Source organism: Epinephelus fuscoguttatus, linkage group LG10, assembly GCF_011397635.1.
Source record: "Epinephelus fuscoguttatus linkage group LG10, E.fuscoguttatus.final_Chr_v1".
NCBI lineage: Eukaryota > Metazoa > Chordata > Actinopteri > Perciformes > Serranidae > Epinephelus > Epinephelus fuscoguttatus.
In genome coordinates, this window is record NC_064761.1 from 1,942,311 (window position 1) to 1,956,533 (window position 14,223).

Below are 14,223 nucleotides of genomic sequence, written 5' to 3' on the forward strand. Positions count from 1 at the left end.
TAATATTTACTTTGAACATATTGTACCACAATAGCCAGAATCATAATTATATTATTACTTTCATTAATGTTGTTGTAAACTATTAACATTATTGTCTGTCCTGCATTTCTCTCTGTCTCTCTGTTCTTTACGACATCTATTGCACGTCTGTCCGTCCTGGAAGAGGGATTCCCTCCTCAGTTGCTCTTCCTGAGGTTTCTACCGTTTTTTTTTCCCCGTTAAAGGGTTTTTTTGGGGGAGTTTTTCCTTATCTGCTGTGAGGGTCCTAAGGACAGAGGGATGTCATGTGCTGTAAAGCCCTGTGAGGCAAATTGTGATTTGTGATATTGGGCTTTACAAATAAAATTGATTAACTGATTGATTGACTGAAGTGGACATTTGTGCCAAATGTGAAGAAATTCCCTTGGGGTGTTGTTTAGATATTGTGCTCACAAGGATGGGATGGACAAACGTATGTATGTACAAGCCATGACTATCACCTATCGCACGAAAGTATAAAAATAAGAATAATAATTGGACCAAATATGACACATCCTTCATGTAATTGTTTGTGCCAATATGGCATTTTACACTACACATTTTTAGACTTTTTTTAAAGACCCAAAGTATGAAACAGAAGACTTTTGGGCAATATATCTATCTGCCCAAAAAAGGTGTTGTGTCAGACTGAAGCTCCCAGAACCTTCAGTCTGACATGGCTTCCATTGAAGGCGATTTACAAGGGGGAGGGAATTTGATTTTTCCCTAACCAATCAGTAGAGATCAACGACTCACCCAGAATCTGACGTCATTAGTATCCATGCCTCAGGGGTGCTGAAAACAAGCGAGCATTGCCCGTTTAAAATGTCTCCGTCGTCGTGCACGCCCAGCTGCATCACCATTAAATCCAGTTTAGCAGTTTCCTTAATTTGGTCCTCCATTAACGCGAGTAGTGGCGAAATACCTCGATAGCATCGTTAATGTGGTCTGTAGGATCTGTAGCGGTCGCCATTGTTGCTATCCTCACCAGTTACCCACCGGCGTACAGCTTGACATCAGCATGGTGCTGATTGGCTAATCGTTAGACCCGCCCCACCCCCGGTGTTCATTGGTCCGTCCATCGTTTGGACGAGATAAATCGCAAATTCATTGAAGTATGCCAGACCAGAGATGCAAGCCTACTCAGTTGAGTGGGCGGGGTCTATGGTCTAGAACCAGGCTAGTTATTTTCTGGTACCTTCTGGTAGTCTGGCAGCCAGCTGGCTCTGCCTTCAAAAGGGTCTCTGGGCTTCGACATGAGACTGAAGTCTGCAAATCCAGCGGAACTGTTATTGCTGCTGTTGAATGAAGTGCTGCCAAACGGGTCCAACGTGCCAAACAGGTCTAAAAAATAAATAAATAAATAAATAAATAAAACAGTCAAGCACATTTAAATTAGTGACTATGATTAGTAGCTACATAAAATGTTGATTTTTCTTCCAGCGACAACATGAGGGTGAGATTTGTGGCTATGAATATAATGTCTTGATAATCATTGGATGGACTGCCATAAAATTTGGTACATTTAAGGAATTAGCAATATTAACTAATAAATGTTGTCATGGTAACACGCATGGAAAAATGCAATTGATTGTATACATGGGGGAGTAATTTGACTCTGAATCACATTATCCGGGTGTGTTAGTCTGACTTTGAGAAATCTGATTTTGTACAATGTAAGTCAGACTAATAAGTTTCCATGTATTTCAAATATCCAGTTTTAATTGGACTAACACAATAAATTGATTTTCTCTCATGTCATGTAAACATTCTGAGTATCATAGCAAGCATGCTTGCATCTCATGTGTAGCTCTAGCTTTAGTATATAAAAAATGTTTTTAATTATTATTTGCAAGAAAATCTTACATATGGCTATGACAGAATCAAGAATTGATCATTCATTCATTTGTTACAATAGTCTTTCTAAGCAGCAACAGCCCTTGTGCCACCCCATGACTGATTGTACAAAATAAGATGATATGTAAAAAATTAATGTCAATAAAAGAGCCCATTCAGGTATAGAACATTTTGATTCTTTGGTAATGTACAGTACAGGCCAAAAGTTTGGACACACCTTCTCATTCAATGCATTTTCTTTATTTTCATGACTATTTACATTGTAGATTCTCACTGAAGGCATCAAAACTATGAATGAACACATGTGGAGTTATGTACTTAACAAAAAAAGGTGAAATAACTGAAAACATGTTTTATATTCTAGTTTCTTCAAAATAGCCACCCTTTGCTCTGATTACTGCTTTGCACACTCTTGGCATTCTCTCCATGAGCTCCAAGAGGTAGTCACCTGAAATGGTTTCCACTTCACAGGTGTGCCTTATCAGGGTTAATTAGTGGAATTTCTTGCTTTATCAATGGGGTTGGGATCATCAGTTGTGTTGTGCAGAAGTCAGGTTAATACACAGCCAACAGCCCTATTGGACAACTGTTAAAATTCATATTATGGCAAGAACCAATCAGCTAACTAAAGAAAAACGAGTGGCCATCATTACTTTAAGAAATGAAGGTCAGTCAGTCCGGAAAATTGCAAAAACTTTAAATGTGTCCCCAAGTGGAGTCGCAAAAACCATCAAGCGCTACAATGAAACTGGCACACATGAGGACCGACCCAGGAAAGGAAGACCAAGAGTCACCTCTGCTTCTGAGGATAAGTTCATCCGAGTCACCAGCCTCAGAAATCGCAAGATAACAGCAGCTCAGATCAGAGACCAGATGAATGCCACACAGAGTTCTAGCAGCAGACCCATCTCTAGAACAACTGTTAAGAGGAGACTGCGCGAATCAGGCCTTCATGGTCAAATAGCTGCTAGGAAACCACTGCTAAGGAGAGGCAACAAGCAGAAGAGATTTGTTTGGGCCAAGAAACACAAGGAATGGACATTAGACCAGTGGAAATCTGTGCTTTGGTCTGATGAGTCCAAATTTGAGATCTTTGGTTCCAACCGCCGTGTCTTTGTGAGACGCAGAAAAGGTGAACGGATGGATTCCACATGCCTGGTTCCCACTGTGAAGCATGGAGGAGGAGGTGTGATGGTGTGGGGGTGTTTTGCTGGTGACACTGTTGGGGATTTATTCAAAATTGAAGGCACACTGAACCAGCATGGCTACCACAGCATCCTGCAGCGACATGCCATCCCATCCGGTTTGCGTTTAGTTGGATGATCATTTATTTTTCAACAGGACAATGACCCCAAACACACCTCCAGGCTGTGTAAGGGCTATTTGACCAAGAAGGAGAGTGATGGAGTGCTGCGGCAGATGACCTCGCCTCCACAGTCACCGGACCTGAACCCAATCGAGATGGTTTGGGGTGAGCTGGACCGCAGAGTGAAGGCAAAGGGGCCAACAAGTGCTAAACACGTCTGGGAACTCCTTCAAGACTGTTGGAAAACCATTTCAGGTGACTACCTCTTGAAGCTCATGGAGAGAATGCCAAGAGTGTGCAAAGCAGTAATCAGAGCAAAGGGTGGCTATTTTGAAACTAGAATATAAAACATGTTTTCAGTTATTTCACCTTTTTTTGTTAAGTACATAACTCCACATGTGTTCATTCATAGTTTTGATGCCTTCAGTGAGAATCTGCAATGTAAATAGTCATGAAAATAAAGAAAACGCATTGAATGAGAAGGTGTGTCCAAACTTTTGGCCTGTACTGTATGCCAGGCCTAACTGGACCAATTGTGAATGTTAAGTAGTTGTATTTAAGGTAGTACCAACAATCTGAGTGTGAACATGCGTAGGCATGTGACATCTTTCTTCTCCAGTCATGGTTTTAATGGGCAAACCAACATGATAACCGCTGTCTGAGCAAACAGTGGCCCCAGTGTGGTGACAGGCTCAAATTCCTCCAATCACTGTGGCATTCGATCTGACCCACAATGTGTATGTGTTTATATGGACTACACTAATATCCTGGAGAAAATGAAAGAGCTTTTCTTATGCTGAAGTGAACAAACAACTGACTGAAATAACTCCAGTTACTCACAGCAGATAATCATTTATTCGAGAGGTATGGCATCACAAAAACAACTGCACTCTCACTGTCAGACAGACTTAAAGGGGAACTAATGTTTTTTTTCAACCTGGGCCCTATTTTTCCGATCTACTTTTGTCTAAATGAGTGATAGGATGTTCAACATTTGACATTTCTCCAGTACGAAGCTAGGGCTGACCTGTCTGCAGCTCGTGAGCATGTGCTATATTAAATAATAGGGCACCAGGACAGCGTCAAACAACATCAAAATAAATACGTCCAATAAAAGTGCATTTTTTTAACACAGATAGGCTTGGATTGTTAGTATAATTATCCGACAACATAACAGAAAGGAGAAATGAACGTCTGTGTTTACCTTTAGCTGGATTCGGACATGTTCCTCTGCCTGTTGCTGCTCTCTCTCTCCTCGTCCGCTCTTCAGTTTCAATGAGCTCTGCGTCCGTGTACGTCCATGTACTCTGTGTTCAAATAAATACGGGCGGTCATCAAATTCAAATGGCTCATCCAGATCCAGTCAGAACACTCACTCAGAGATTGAAAGTCTGGCTCTAAAATCTCACATCTCGCGAGATTCTTCTTCTTCTTCTTCTTGGTATTTTATGGCAGTTGATCTTGCGAGATTTGAGTTGCTGCAGGAAGTTACTGCTGGAGTGACCTTACAGTTGGTCAAAATCTGGTAAAAATTCAGTCATGACCACTCCAAACAGTAACTCCTCACGTTTGTAAGGTCAATCCAGCGGTAACTTCCTGCAACAACTCAAATGTCACGAGACCAATGAAGAAGAAGAAGAATCTCACGAGATGTGAGATTTCAGAGCCAGACTTTCACTCTCTGAGTGAGTGTTTTGACTTGAATGTACCTTGAATTTTTACCCGATTTTGACCAACTGGATCTGGATGAGCCATGTGAATTTGATGACCACCCGTATTTATTTGAACACAGAGCACACGGACACACACGGATGCAGAGCTCAATGAAACTGAAGAGCGGACAAGGAAAGAGAGAGAGAGTAACAACAGGCAGAGGAACAAGTCCGAATCAAGCTAAAAGGAAAACACAGACGTTCATTTCTTCTTTCCGTTTTGTTGTCGGATAATTATACTAACAATCCAAGCCTATCTGTGTGGAAAAAAATGCACTTTTAGCAGACGTATTTTGACGTTTGACGCTGTCTGAGTGCCTTATTATTTAATATAGTGCATGCTCATGGGCTGCAGGCTGGTCAGCCCTAGCTTCGTACTGGAGAAGTGTCAAATATTGAACATCCTATCACTCATTTAGACAAAAGTAGATTGGAAAATAGGGCCCAGGTTGAAAAAAATATTAGTTCCCCTTTAAAGACACTGAAAAACTGACTTCAACATCACCTAAAATAGGGTTGTGATATCTTTCTTGGTAGAAAGATATCACAACCCCCACAATCTGACTAGTTTTCTAAATTGTTGTACCAAGGTATACAAAGGTCACTATCCTTGTAATATCCGTGGTTATATTAAGCCATTGTAGGCAATGGTGTACATCAAAGAGCAAGTCTGCTTTATAGCCCATACACATGCTGCGTTTTTTGCACCGTCAAGCCCATTTCTTTTTATGTAGACACATGGCAGGTGCGCTCAAATGCCAGAGCGACATCGTTGTGGCACTCAAGCGTTCCCGAGCCCCTATTTTTCAAGATGCAACAGCCATGCCCTGAGATAAACAAAATTCAAATCTTGGAACACAGCGGTGCACACCACATGTCATGTGACTAGAAACAACCAGTCACAGTGAACAGATATCTTTCCTCTCTGTCGTAAATCAGTCTGACAAAGGAAGTAGAAGCTACTAATTTCAGTGCAGGGCTATCTTGAGCTTAATGATCCATCACACAGACAACATTTTAATATAAACTTTAAAAACATCGCCTAACTCAGGATTTCTGGTGGGTAGGCTATTTTTTGCTGGCTATGAGTGTTTTGTTTTTGTTTTTTTCCTTACTGTCAAGTAACGTTAGTCAGCTAGCTATCACTGCTGGTTTTGCGCTGATCAGTAAAAAAAGATATTTACTAAACGTAACATTTTCAATACTAAAAATAAATCTAAGCCGTTAAGAAGACAACGATAGGCTGTTAATTATAGTCACTTAGCAACATCAGGTGCAACCTGGCTCTGCGCCCCTGAGAAGTTGGCACAAGAGGAGGCACAAAGTGCCCAGCTGATGTACATAGCAATATCCAGGTGATTAAGGATGCAGCATGTGTATGGGCCCTTATGGGAGAGCACAAAGACTGATAGATTCCTTCCATTTTCAAATTTAAGAAATATGTGATGTCCACAGACACTGTAGATGAGGGGCAATAAAGAATGATACCCTACCTGGTCCTTTGGGTTTTGGGTTGCTTGAAGAGAATGGGTCGATACTTGTAAAGTGACTTGTTTGCTGCAGGAAGCATAAGAAAAGTGAATAAAGTAAAGGGAAATTCACAAAGTCACATCCAAACATTTATCATACTTAATTTTGTCTTGATTGTTGTTATTTTTTACCATCTATATAAAATATGACTTTATCCACAGTTTTATTTTTTCCTTGTTTAGACTGTTTGTGATTCTTACAGCACTCATCCATCCCAAGGAAATTCCCAACTCAGTGGTTGTGTTAGTGACCCAAATAAGCTGACAATAAGTATTCATCTTGAAATTTGTGCCATTCTTAGGAATTTAAGATTCCATGTTCTGGCCTTCCATCTTAAACAATTACCTTGGAGGGTAATGTGGCACTTTTACTGAATGGTTCTGGTGTGGAGAAGGGGTCCATGTTTGTGGTCTTCTTGAAGAAATCTTCTGACGAAGCCTTGAAAGGATCGGTCTCTTTAAACGGGTCTCCTCCAAAAGGATCTGCAGCATAAATGATGCACAATTTCAGCTACTGAAGTTCTCACTTGAGTGTTTCTTCAACTTAAAACAGGCATTGCTCAGCAATTTCAAACAACAGATGACAGTTTTTTTAAACATGTTGTGATAGTCTACAGTGGCGGAAAAAAGTTTTCAGACACCCTTAAAATTTTACACAATTTCAAATATTATCATGAAATATTTGTGGAAAATTCTTTTTTGTGTTTCAAAAGGTGTGGCTACATTAGACAGATACAAACAAGTACAAATTATATTTTTTTTGTTTATTGTTTACAAGAAAAACTAACACAGTTTCACACAGTTTCAATATGTCAGTTCTCAACATTGTCGGTATCAAAGTCGACAAATAACAGAGAATGTGTTCAAAACTGAACAAAAAATAAATAAACCATCACATCATCAAATTAATATTTAGTAGTCCTGCCACTGGCACGTAGTAGAGCTCTAATCCTAGCTGGCATGTTCCCCACGAGCCTTTCACACTGTTGAGGGGTAATCTTGTCCCATTCTTCTTGAATTACTGCTTTTAATTCTTCTAAATTCTTTGGTTTATGCTTTGAAACAGACCTTTTGATAATCCACCACAGATTTTCAATGGGGCTCATGTCCGGGGATTGAGCTGGCCACTCTAAGACCTGGATACTGTGCTCCTGCAGCCAAGTTCTACTGGCCTTGGATGTGTGGCAAGGTGCATTATCTTGTTGAAACATCCAGTTTTTACCTCGACGGAACAGTGCATGCGCAGAAGGGAGCATGTACAGTACAGGCCAAAAGTTTGGACACACCTTCTCATTCAATGCGTTTTCTTTATTTTCATGACTATTTACATTGTAGATTCTCACTGAAGGCATCAAAACTATGAATGAACACATGTGGAGTTATGTACTTAACAAAAACATGTTTTATATTCTAGTTTCTTCAAAATAGCCACCCTTTGCTCTGATTACTGCTTTGCACACTCTTGGCATTCTCTCCATGAGCTTCAAGAGGTAGTCACCTGAAATGGTTTTCCAACAGTCTTGAAGGAGTTCCCAGACGTGTTTAGCACTTGTTGACCCCTTTGCCTTCACTCTGCGGTCCAGCTCACCCCAAACCATCTCGACTGGGTTCAGGTCCGGTGACTGTGGAGGCCAGGTCATCTGCCGCAGCACTCCATCACTCTCCTTCTTGGTCAAATAGCCCTTACACAGCCTGGAGGTGTGTTTGGGGTCATTGTCCTGTTGAAAAATAAATGATCGTCCAACTAAACGCAAACCGGATGGGATGGCATGTCGCTGCAGGATGCTGTGGTAGCAATGCTGGTTCAGTGTGCCTTCAATTTTGAATAAATCCCCAACAGTGTCACCAGCAAAACACCCCCACACCATCACACCTCCTCCTCCATGCTTCACAGTGGGAACCAGGCATGTGGAATCCATCCATTCACCTTTTCTGCGTCTCACAAAGACACGGCGGTTGGAACCAAAGATCTCAAATTTGGACTCATCAGACCAAAGCACAGATTTCCACTGGTCTAATGTCCATTCCTTGTGTTTCTTGGCCCAAACAAATCTCTTCTGCTTGTTGCCTCTCCTTAGCAATGGTTTCCTAGCAGCTATTTGACCATGAAGGCCTGATTCGCGCAGTCTCCTCTTAACAGTTGTTCTAGAGATGGGTCTGCTGCTAGAACTCTGTGTGGCATTCATCTGGTCTCTGATCTGAGCTGCTGTTAACTTGCCATTTCTGAGGCTGGTGACTCAGATGAACTTATCCTCAGAAGCAGAGGTGACTCTTGGTCTTCCTTTCCTGGGTCGGTCCTCATGTGTGCCAGTTTTGTTGTAGCGCTTGATGGTTTTTGCGACTCCACTTGGGGACACATTTAAAGTTTTTGCAATTTTCCGGACTGACTGACCTTCATTTCTTAAAGTAATGATGGCCACTCGTTTTTCTTTAGTTAGCTGATTGGTTCTTGCCATAATATGAATTTTAACAGTTGTCCAATAGGGCTGTCAGCTGTGTATTAACCTGACTTCTGCACAACACAACTGATGGTCCCAACCCCATTGATAAAGCAAGAAATTCCACTAATTAACCCTGATAAGGCACACCTGTGAAGTGGAAACCATTTAAGGTGACTACCTCTTGAAGCTCATGGAGAGAATGCCAAGAGTGTGCAAAGCAGTAATCAGAGCAAAGGGTGGCTATTTTGAAGAAACTAGAATATAAAACATGTTTTCAGTTATTTCACCTTTTTTTGTTAAGTACATAACTCCACATGTGTTCATTCATAGTTTTGATGCCTTCAGTGAGAATCTACAATGTAAATAGTCATGAAAATAAAGAAAACGCATTGAATGAGAAGGTGTGTCCAAACTTTTGGCCTGTACTGTAGGTTTCGAGAATGGTACAATACTTGGTAGAGTTCAATGTGCCATCACAGACAGTGAGATGACCAACACCAGCAGCACTCATGCATCCCCAAACCATGATACTGCCTCCACCATGCTTGACAGTAGGTACTGTACATGCTGGAGATAATGCTTTGCCTGGCCTTCTGCGTACCCCCACATTAGTAGGAGGAAGATAAAGCTGGAAACTGGACTCATCTGACCACAAAATCTTCTTCCAATTCCTGGCTGTCCAGTTCTTGTGTGCCTGGGCCCAACGACACTGGGCTAACCTCTGTCTCTCATTGACCAGGGGCTTCTTGATAGCCTTGTAGGACCTTAAGCCATGATCTAAAAGTCAGCCACGTACAGTGCGGGTGAAACACTGGACACCAGTTTGGTTTGACCACTGCTGCTGAAGCTCCTGTGATGTCATTCAGTGGTTTTGCCTGCACATGCCGATCAGGATGCGGTCATTTCTTGCTGAAGAAACCCTTGGACGCCCAGATCTTGGTTTGTCTTCCAAGCTGTTGGTTCGTCTGTATTTCTGCAGAGTGTATCCAACTGCTGAAGGACTGCATCTGCACTTCGTGGCTATCTGGCGGCAGCCGTACCCTTCCTGACTGAGAATCTTTATCTTCAGGCGTGTTTCCTGCGTTAGGTTCCTTGTTTTAGCCATTTTTGTGTCTGAAGAACTTTCAAATGTGCTGGCTTTATGTAGACACGAAGCTTGGCAACAAAAATTGTGTCTTTTAATAAAAAGAACGACCTTCATCACTGGTACCAAAATGACCCAATACTCAAAATTTCTTATGTATTTTTATGGAACCAATCAATTTTAAGTTTTTAATGGCTTTTTTAGGATTTATTTAGTATTTTGGCTGTGACTGTACTAAAAGAAATTGCACTTGAAGACCTAAGAGTGATTCTTAATGCAATATTTCACAAATGCATGGGGTGTCCGAAAACTTTTTTCCACCACTGTACACATGATCAACAGCAGTATCATTTTGTGATGGTACATGCCATTGTTTTAAGGACAAAAAAATCACAGTACTTCTACTTTAAGCATTGGACACTGCTAGGATTTTATGCCTGAACTTTAACTCTGTCTGTGCCAATTCAATGTGCAACCAGTAAAAAGACTACCACCCCTAATGTAATGTATACAGTTTACCTCTGCATTGCATCATGGGCCCAATCTTGTGATAAGGTCAGCTAATACTTTTGTAGGCAGTTTTTTTGTTTGTTCGTTTGTTTTTTTGAGTCATTGGACACAAATTCCATAATCAACTTTGAACATACTGTCATTAATTACTGGTCTAAGAGAGCACTAGATTTTCTGCACCTCCTCTGGGCTCTGTTTTCAGGCTTTCAAAATCTAGCCCACAATGGGACACTTTGGCTTATCACAAGTCAAAGCAGATAGAGGGTTTCTGGTTGCCTGTGCTAAAAATGCAAATGTGCATGCACATCCCTTCAGTGAAAGCCTGATTTAATAGTGGAAAATGCTACAAAAAAGGTTGATACTTCAGCATTAGGAACAACTGCCTGTACTGCAAATAGGGCAGTCACAACATCAGATTTTCACTACACAATTATCGTGGCCAAAGTAATTCACAATAACAATTTTATCACGTTAGCTCTAAAAAATTTCAAATAATAATAATGATGATAATAATGAAAATACTATCTGTCACATTCATCTTTTACTTGGTTTATTGTGTGTTTTGTCTCTGTTTTGGTAAATGAATTACCATGAAACTTCAGTTAATAAATTGCTTCAATCAAGCGTGTAGCTGATGACACAGGGGCCTTAAAGAGATTTATACATCCAAAGAACTACTATAAAAATGAACTGCTTTGCAGCGTCAATGGCAACCAGACCCAGTTTCTCATTAGAGACCTGCATGCATTTGTCAAAATGTGAAACCACCCCCAGCTAGTAAAAGAGACTCAGCAATTAAGTGGGGCTCTGCTTTTAATTGAAGTTTTACAATACACTCAAAATACATGTGTAGGTAGGTGGAGAGGGAGACAAAACAAGAATGAAAAGAATTGAGATCATTTAAAAGGAACTGGATTTTTTACACAATATCATCATATCTGTATCATTTTTGAGCTACCACGGTTATCTATAATCCCAGTACACTGCAACATCCCTAACTGCAAAGGAATCCAAAAAAGGAAGATGGACTTAACAAAAAAAAAGAGTCTAAAAGACAAGCCTTCTCCTAACTCTAGCCAAAGGCTCACTGCAATTTATTGGCCCACAAGTTTACCAAAACCAAACAAACAAAAAACCCCAAAACAAAACAAGACTGTAATTCTAAAAGTATTGCCGCTGTGTAAGGGCAATCATGATGGCGATATCTGAAATGAATGACTAGTACTGGTACAGGTTACCCCATAAAGTGTTTGCATATGCGTGTGCTCATTTGGTGGAAGGGGCTAAGGACAGAGGAAAGCTTCATAATAAATTCCAGCATTTTTGTTTTGTTTTTTTGTTTTGTTCGGGGTTTTTTTTTTGGCCTTTTCCAGAAAACTGCCAACCTCAGCTTAATCCATTTATTCTCCCTGTAATACTTCGCCTAATACCTACAATATTAGACCACGTATGTTCTGCAGTATTGTACAATTTTAACAACATGAGGCATTTAGTTAATGTCTTCTGTGGAATCTCATAGATGACCAGGGATGGACTGGCCATAGGAAGTACTGGGAAAATTCCCAGTGGGCCGTTCTAGTGTGGGCTGGTAGTAAGCTTTTTTTTTTCTTTTTTTAAATTTATTTTGGTTTTTGGCTGATCAGCCCACAGAGCTGAGAGATGATGGGCCCACTGGTTTGTCTCTCATCTGAACACTGGCCAATCACGACCACCCCTATCCTACTAGCCCCCGCTTCCCCCAAACAACGTCTTGCATGAGAGAGGAGATAACGAGCGCCAAAGAAAAGTGAGAAGGAAGCTACATGCACAAATGGAGCTGACTAATAAAAAGCGCAAAGGGGGGCAGAGAAGGTGAGAGATAAAAAGATTAAATATCTACAGGCGGAGGCCGCCAAGTGTATGAAAATTACACATTTGTTAGCGGGGGCTGGGGCTAGCAGTGGTGGTGCATGTGCATCTGCTACCGCTAGTCTGCAACAGGTGCGCCATCAGGACAGTGATGATGGAGGAGAGGAACAGATTGAGGCCAGAGATCCCACCGAGGCAGAGGGACAGGACAGCAGGGAACAGGAGGAGGTTCAGAGTGTAGGAGAGGGAGGCACCCAAGGTGATAGAGGTGAAGTGGTAAGCAGCACTACAGGGAGTGTATGTCTAGCTATTTGAACTTGACACAATAAATAACAAATAACAAATGACAAATAACAAATGCTGTTTTTTCTGCTAGCTAGCTTATTAGCTGTCTGCAATCTGAACTCTAGCTGACTGCATTTCAAGAGTTTCTAGTTCCCAGAAGACTGTCAAACCTCTACACAGCACTGTGATCTCTATAAGAAAGTAGGATGGTCCTCCCTCAGACCACTCAGCTAAGTAGTGGTATTTGGGGCTGGTACGTTCATGTATTGAAGGGGAGTACAAGGATGATGTCCAGCCAATTGTGGTGGGCTGGGCTGGGCTGATCTTATATCTTTTATATCTCAGTCCAGCCCTGTAGATGACTATGATAAGAGGCACCCTTTGGGTTATGAACCCAGGCAAGAGTTGCAGATATCAGTCAGTGCATACTCCTTACACCCAGCATCAGATTTCAGTGTTATCTGGTGCAGAAATGTTCTGCAGGATGAAATGTTTGCAGTTAAATGGATTTTTTTGGGATTACCACGAAAATCAGATGTATGATGGGGGGCTTGTACATATAATGAATGGAAAAAAGGATGGTTTCACATATTAGAAAATCTAACCAAAGGCAGGGACCAAGCAAGCAATAATGGGTTGTATACTGTAGAGTAGTTTAAGTGGTTGTACTACTGTGTGAAAAAGTGTGATTTGTATCACTAATCTTCATCTACTTGGCAGAGAAGTGAAACTCAATATCGCTGAAGAGGGAAGTGTGACAGAAGTCACAGTTGCACATACTGCTATTTCACATATGTAGAGGTACTTCAGCATAACACAAGGCTGCCCCCACAAGCACAGGCCACTCTTGGGTATGTGTCTGACTGTTATTTGAGGGTTAAGACACCATTTCCCAGAAAACTGTGTTTTTGTTTGTTTCAGTAGATCAGAATAAGGTAGTTTTATAAGCTTAAAGAACTGATTCAACTTATCAAAAAAGCCTGATCATATCATAACCCATATAACTTATAATAACATATCCTATTATCTGTATTAATTCATCTCATTTCCTATACAATGGCCAAAATGTGACTTATGACAGAAAAAAAACTGAGGCACATGCTTTGTTTTAATTTAAAGCACAATATGTATAAAACTACCACCTTGCAGTTGTATACCTCCATGAACCAGTCAAGTTGCAGTTACAGTTTACATCCATGTCTGTGAAAACATGGATACTTCACACACATCTGTACAATCAGCACAGTTTCAAGGTTGACGATTGCTGTCACCATTTCAAATGTCTCCTCTTACTACTGAGGGATGACACTTAATTATGGCCAGAAAAGTGTTTAATGCAGAATATTATGAGGTCACAGTGATGCTGACCTTTGACCTTTTCGATATAAAATGTCATCACTTTATCATTTTATCCCATTAAACATAAGCAGGGGTTAAAGCAAGAAAAAATGTTGTGCCTGAAATGTGGAGCACGGAAGATTTGTGTGCCTGAAATCTGAAATCTTTTCCAGGGGGCTTGGTGTTGTGATCACAAAATGAAGAAACAGAAATATATGTGCTGCAACGGAACGTGTTTATTATCAAAATGAACAAAAAGATTATAGCTTTAGTAGTTACTTTTCAGATTAAGCTT

General features: G+C 40.8%; 1 protein-coding gene across 8 annotated transcripts in view; it reads right to left on the bottom strand.

Annotated features, from left to right (window-relative positions):
• The window catches only part of LOC125895865 (epidermal growth factor receptor substrate 15-like 1), a 167,520-nt gene that overhangs the window by 41,332 nt on the left and 111,965 nt on the right, over positions 1-14,223 (bottom strand). For 7 of the 8 annotated variants that reach the window (XR_007450216.1, XR_007450215.1, XM_049588034.1 and 4 more), the window contains 3 exons: positions 6,769-6,905; positions 6,387-6,450; positions 1,217-1,362 (listed from right to left, as the gene is read on the bottom strand). Coding sequence is in view for 5 of the 8 variants with exons in the window: in XM_049588034.1 (XP_049443991.1) it covers positions 1,217-1,362; positions 6,387-6,450; positions 6,769-6,905 (347 nt within the window). In the remaining 3 variants the exon portion in view is untranslated. The remainder of the gene's footprint in view (positions 1-1,216; positions 1,363-6,386; positions 6,451-6,768; positions 6,906-14,223) is intronic. The other variant, XR_007450217.1, reaches the window with a different exon arrangement.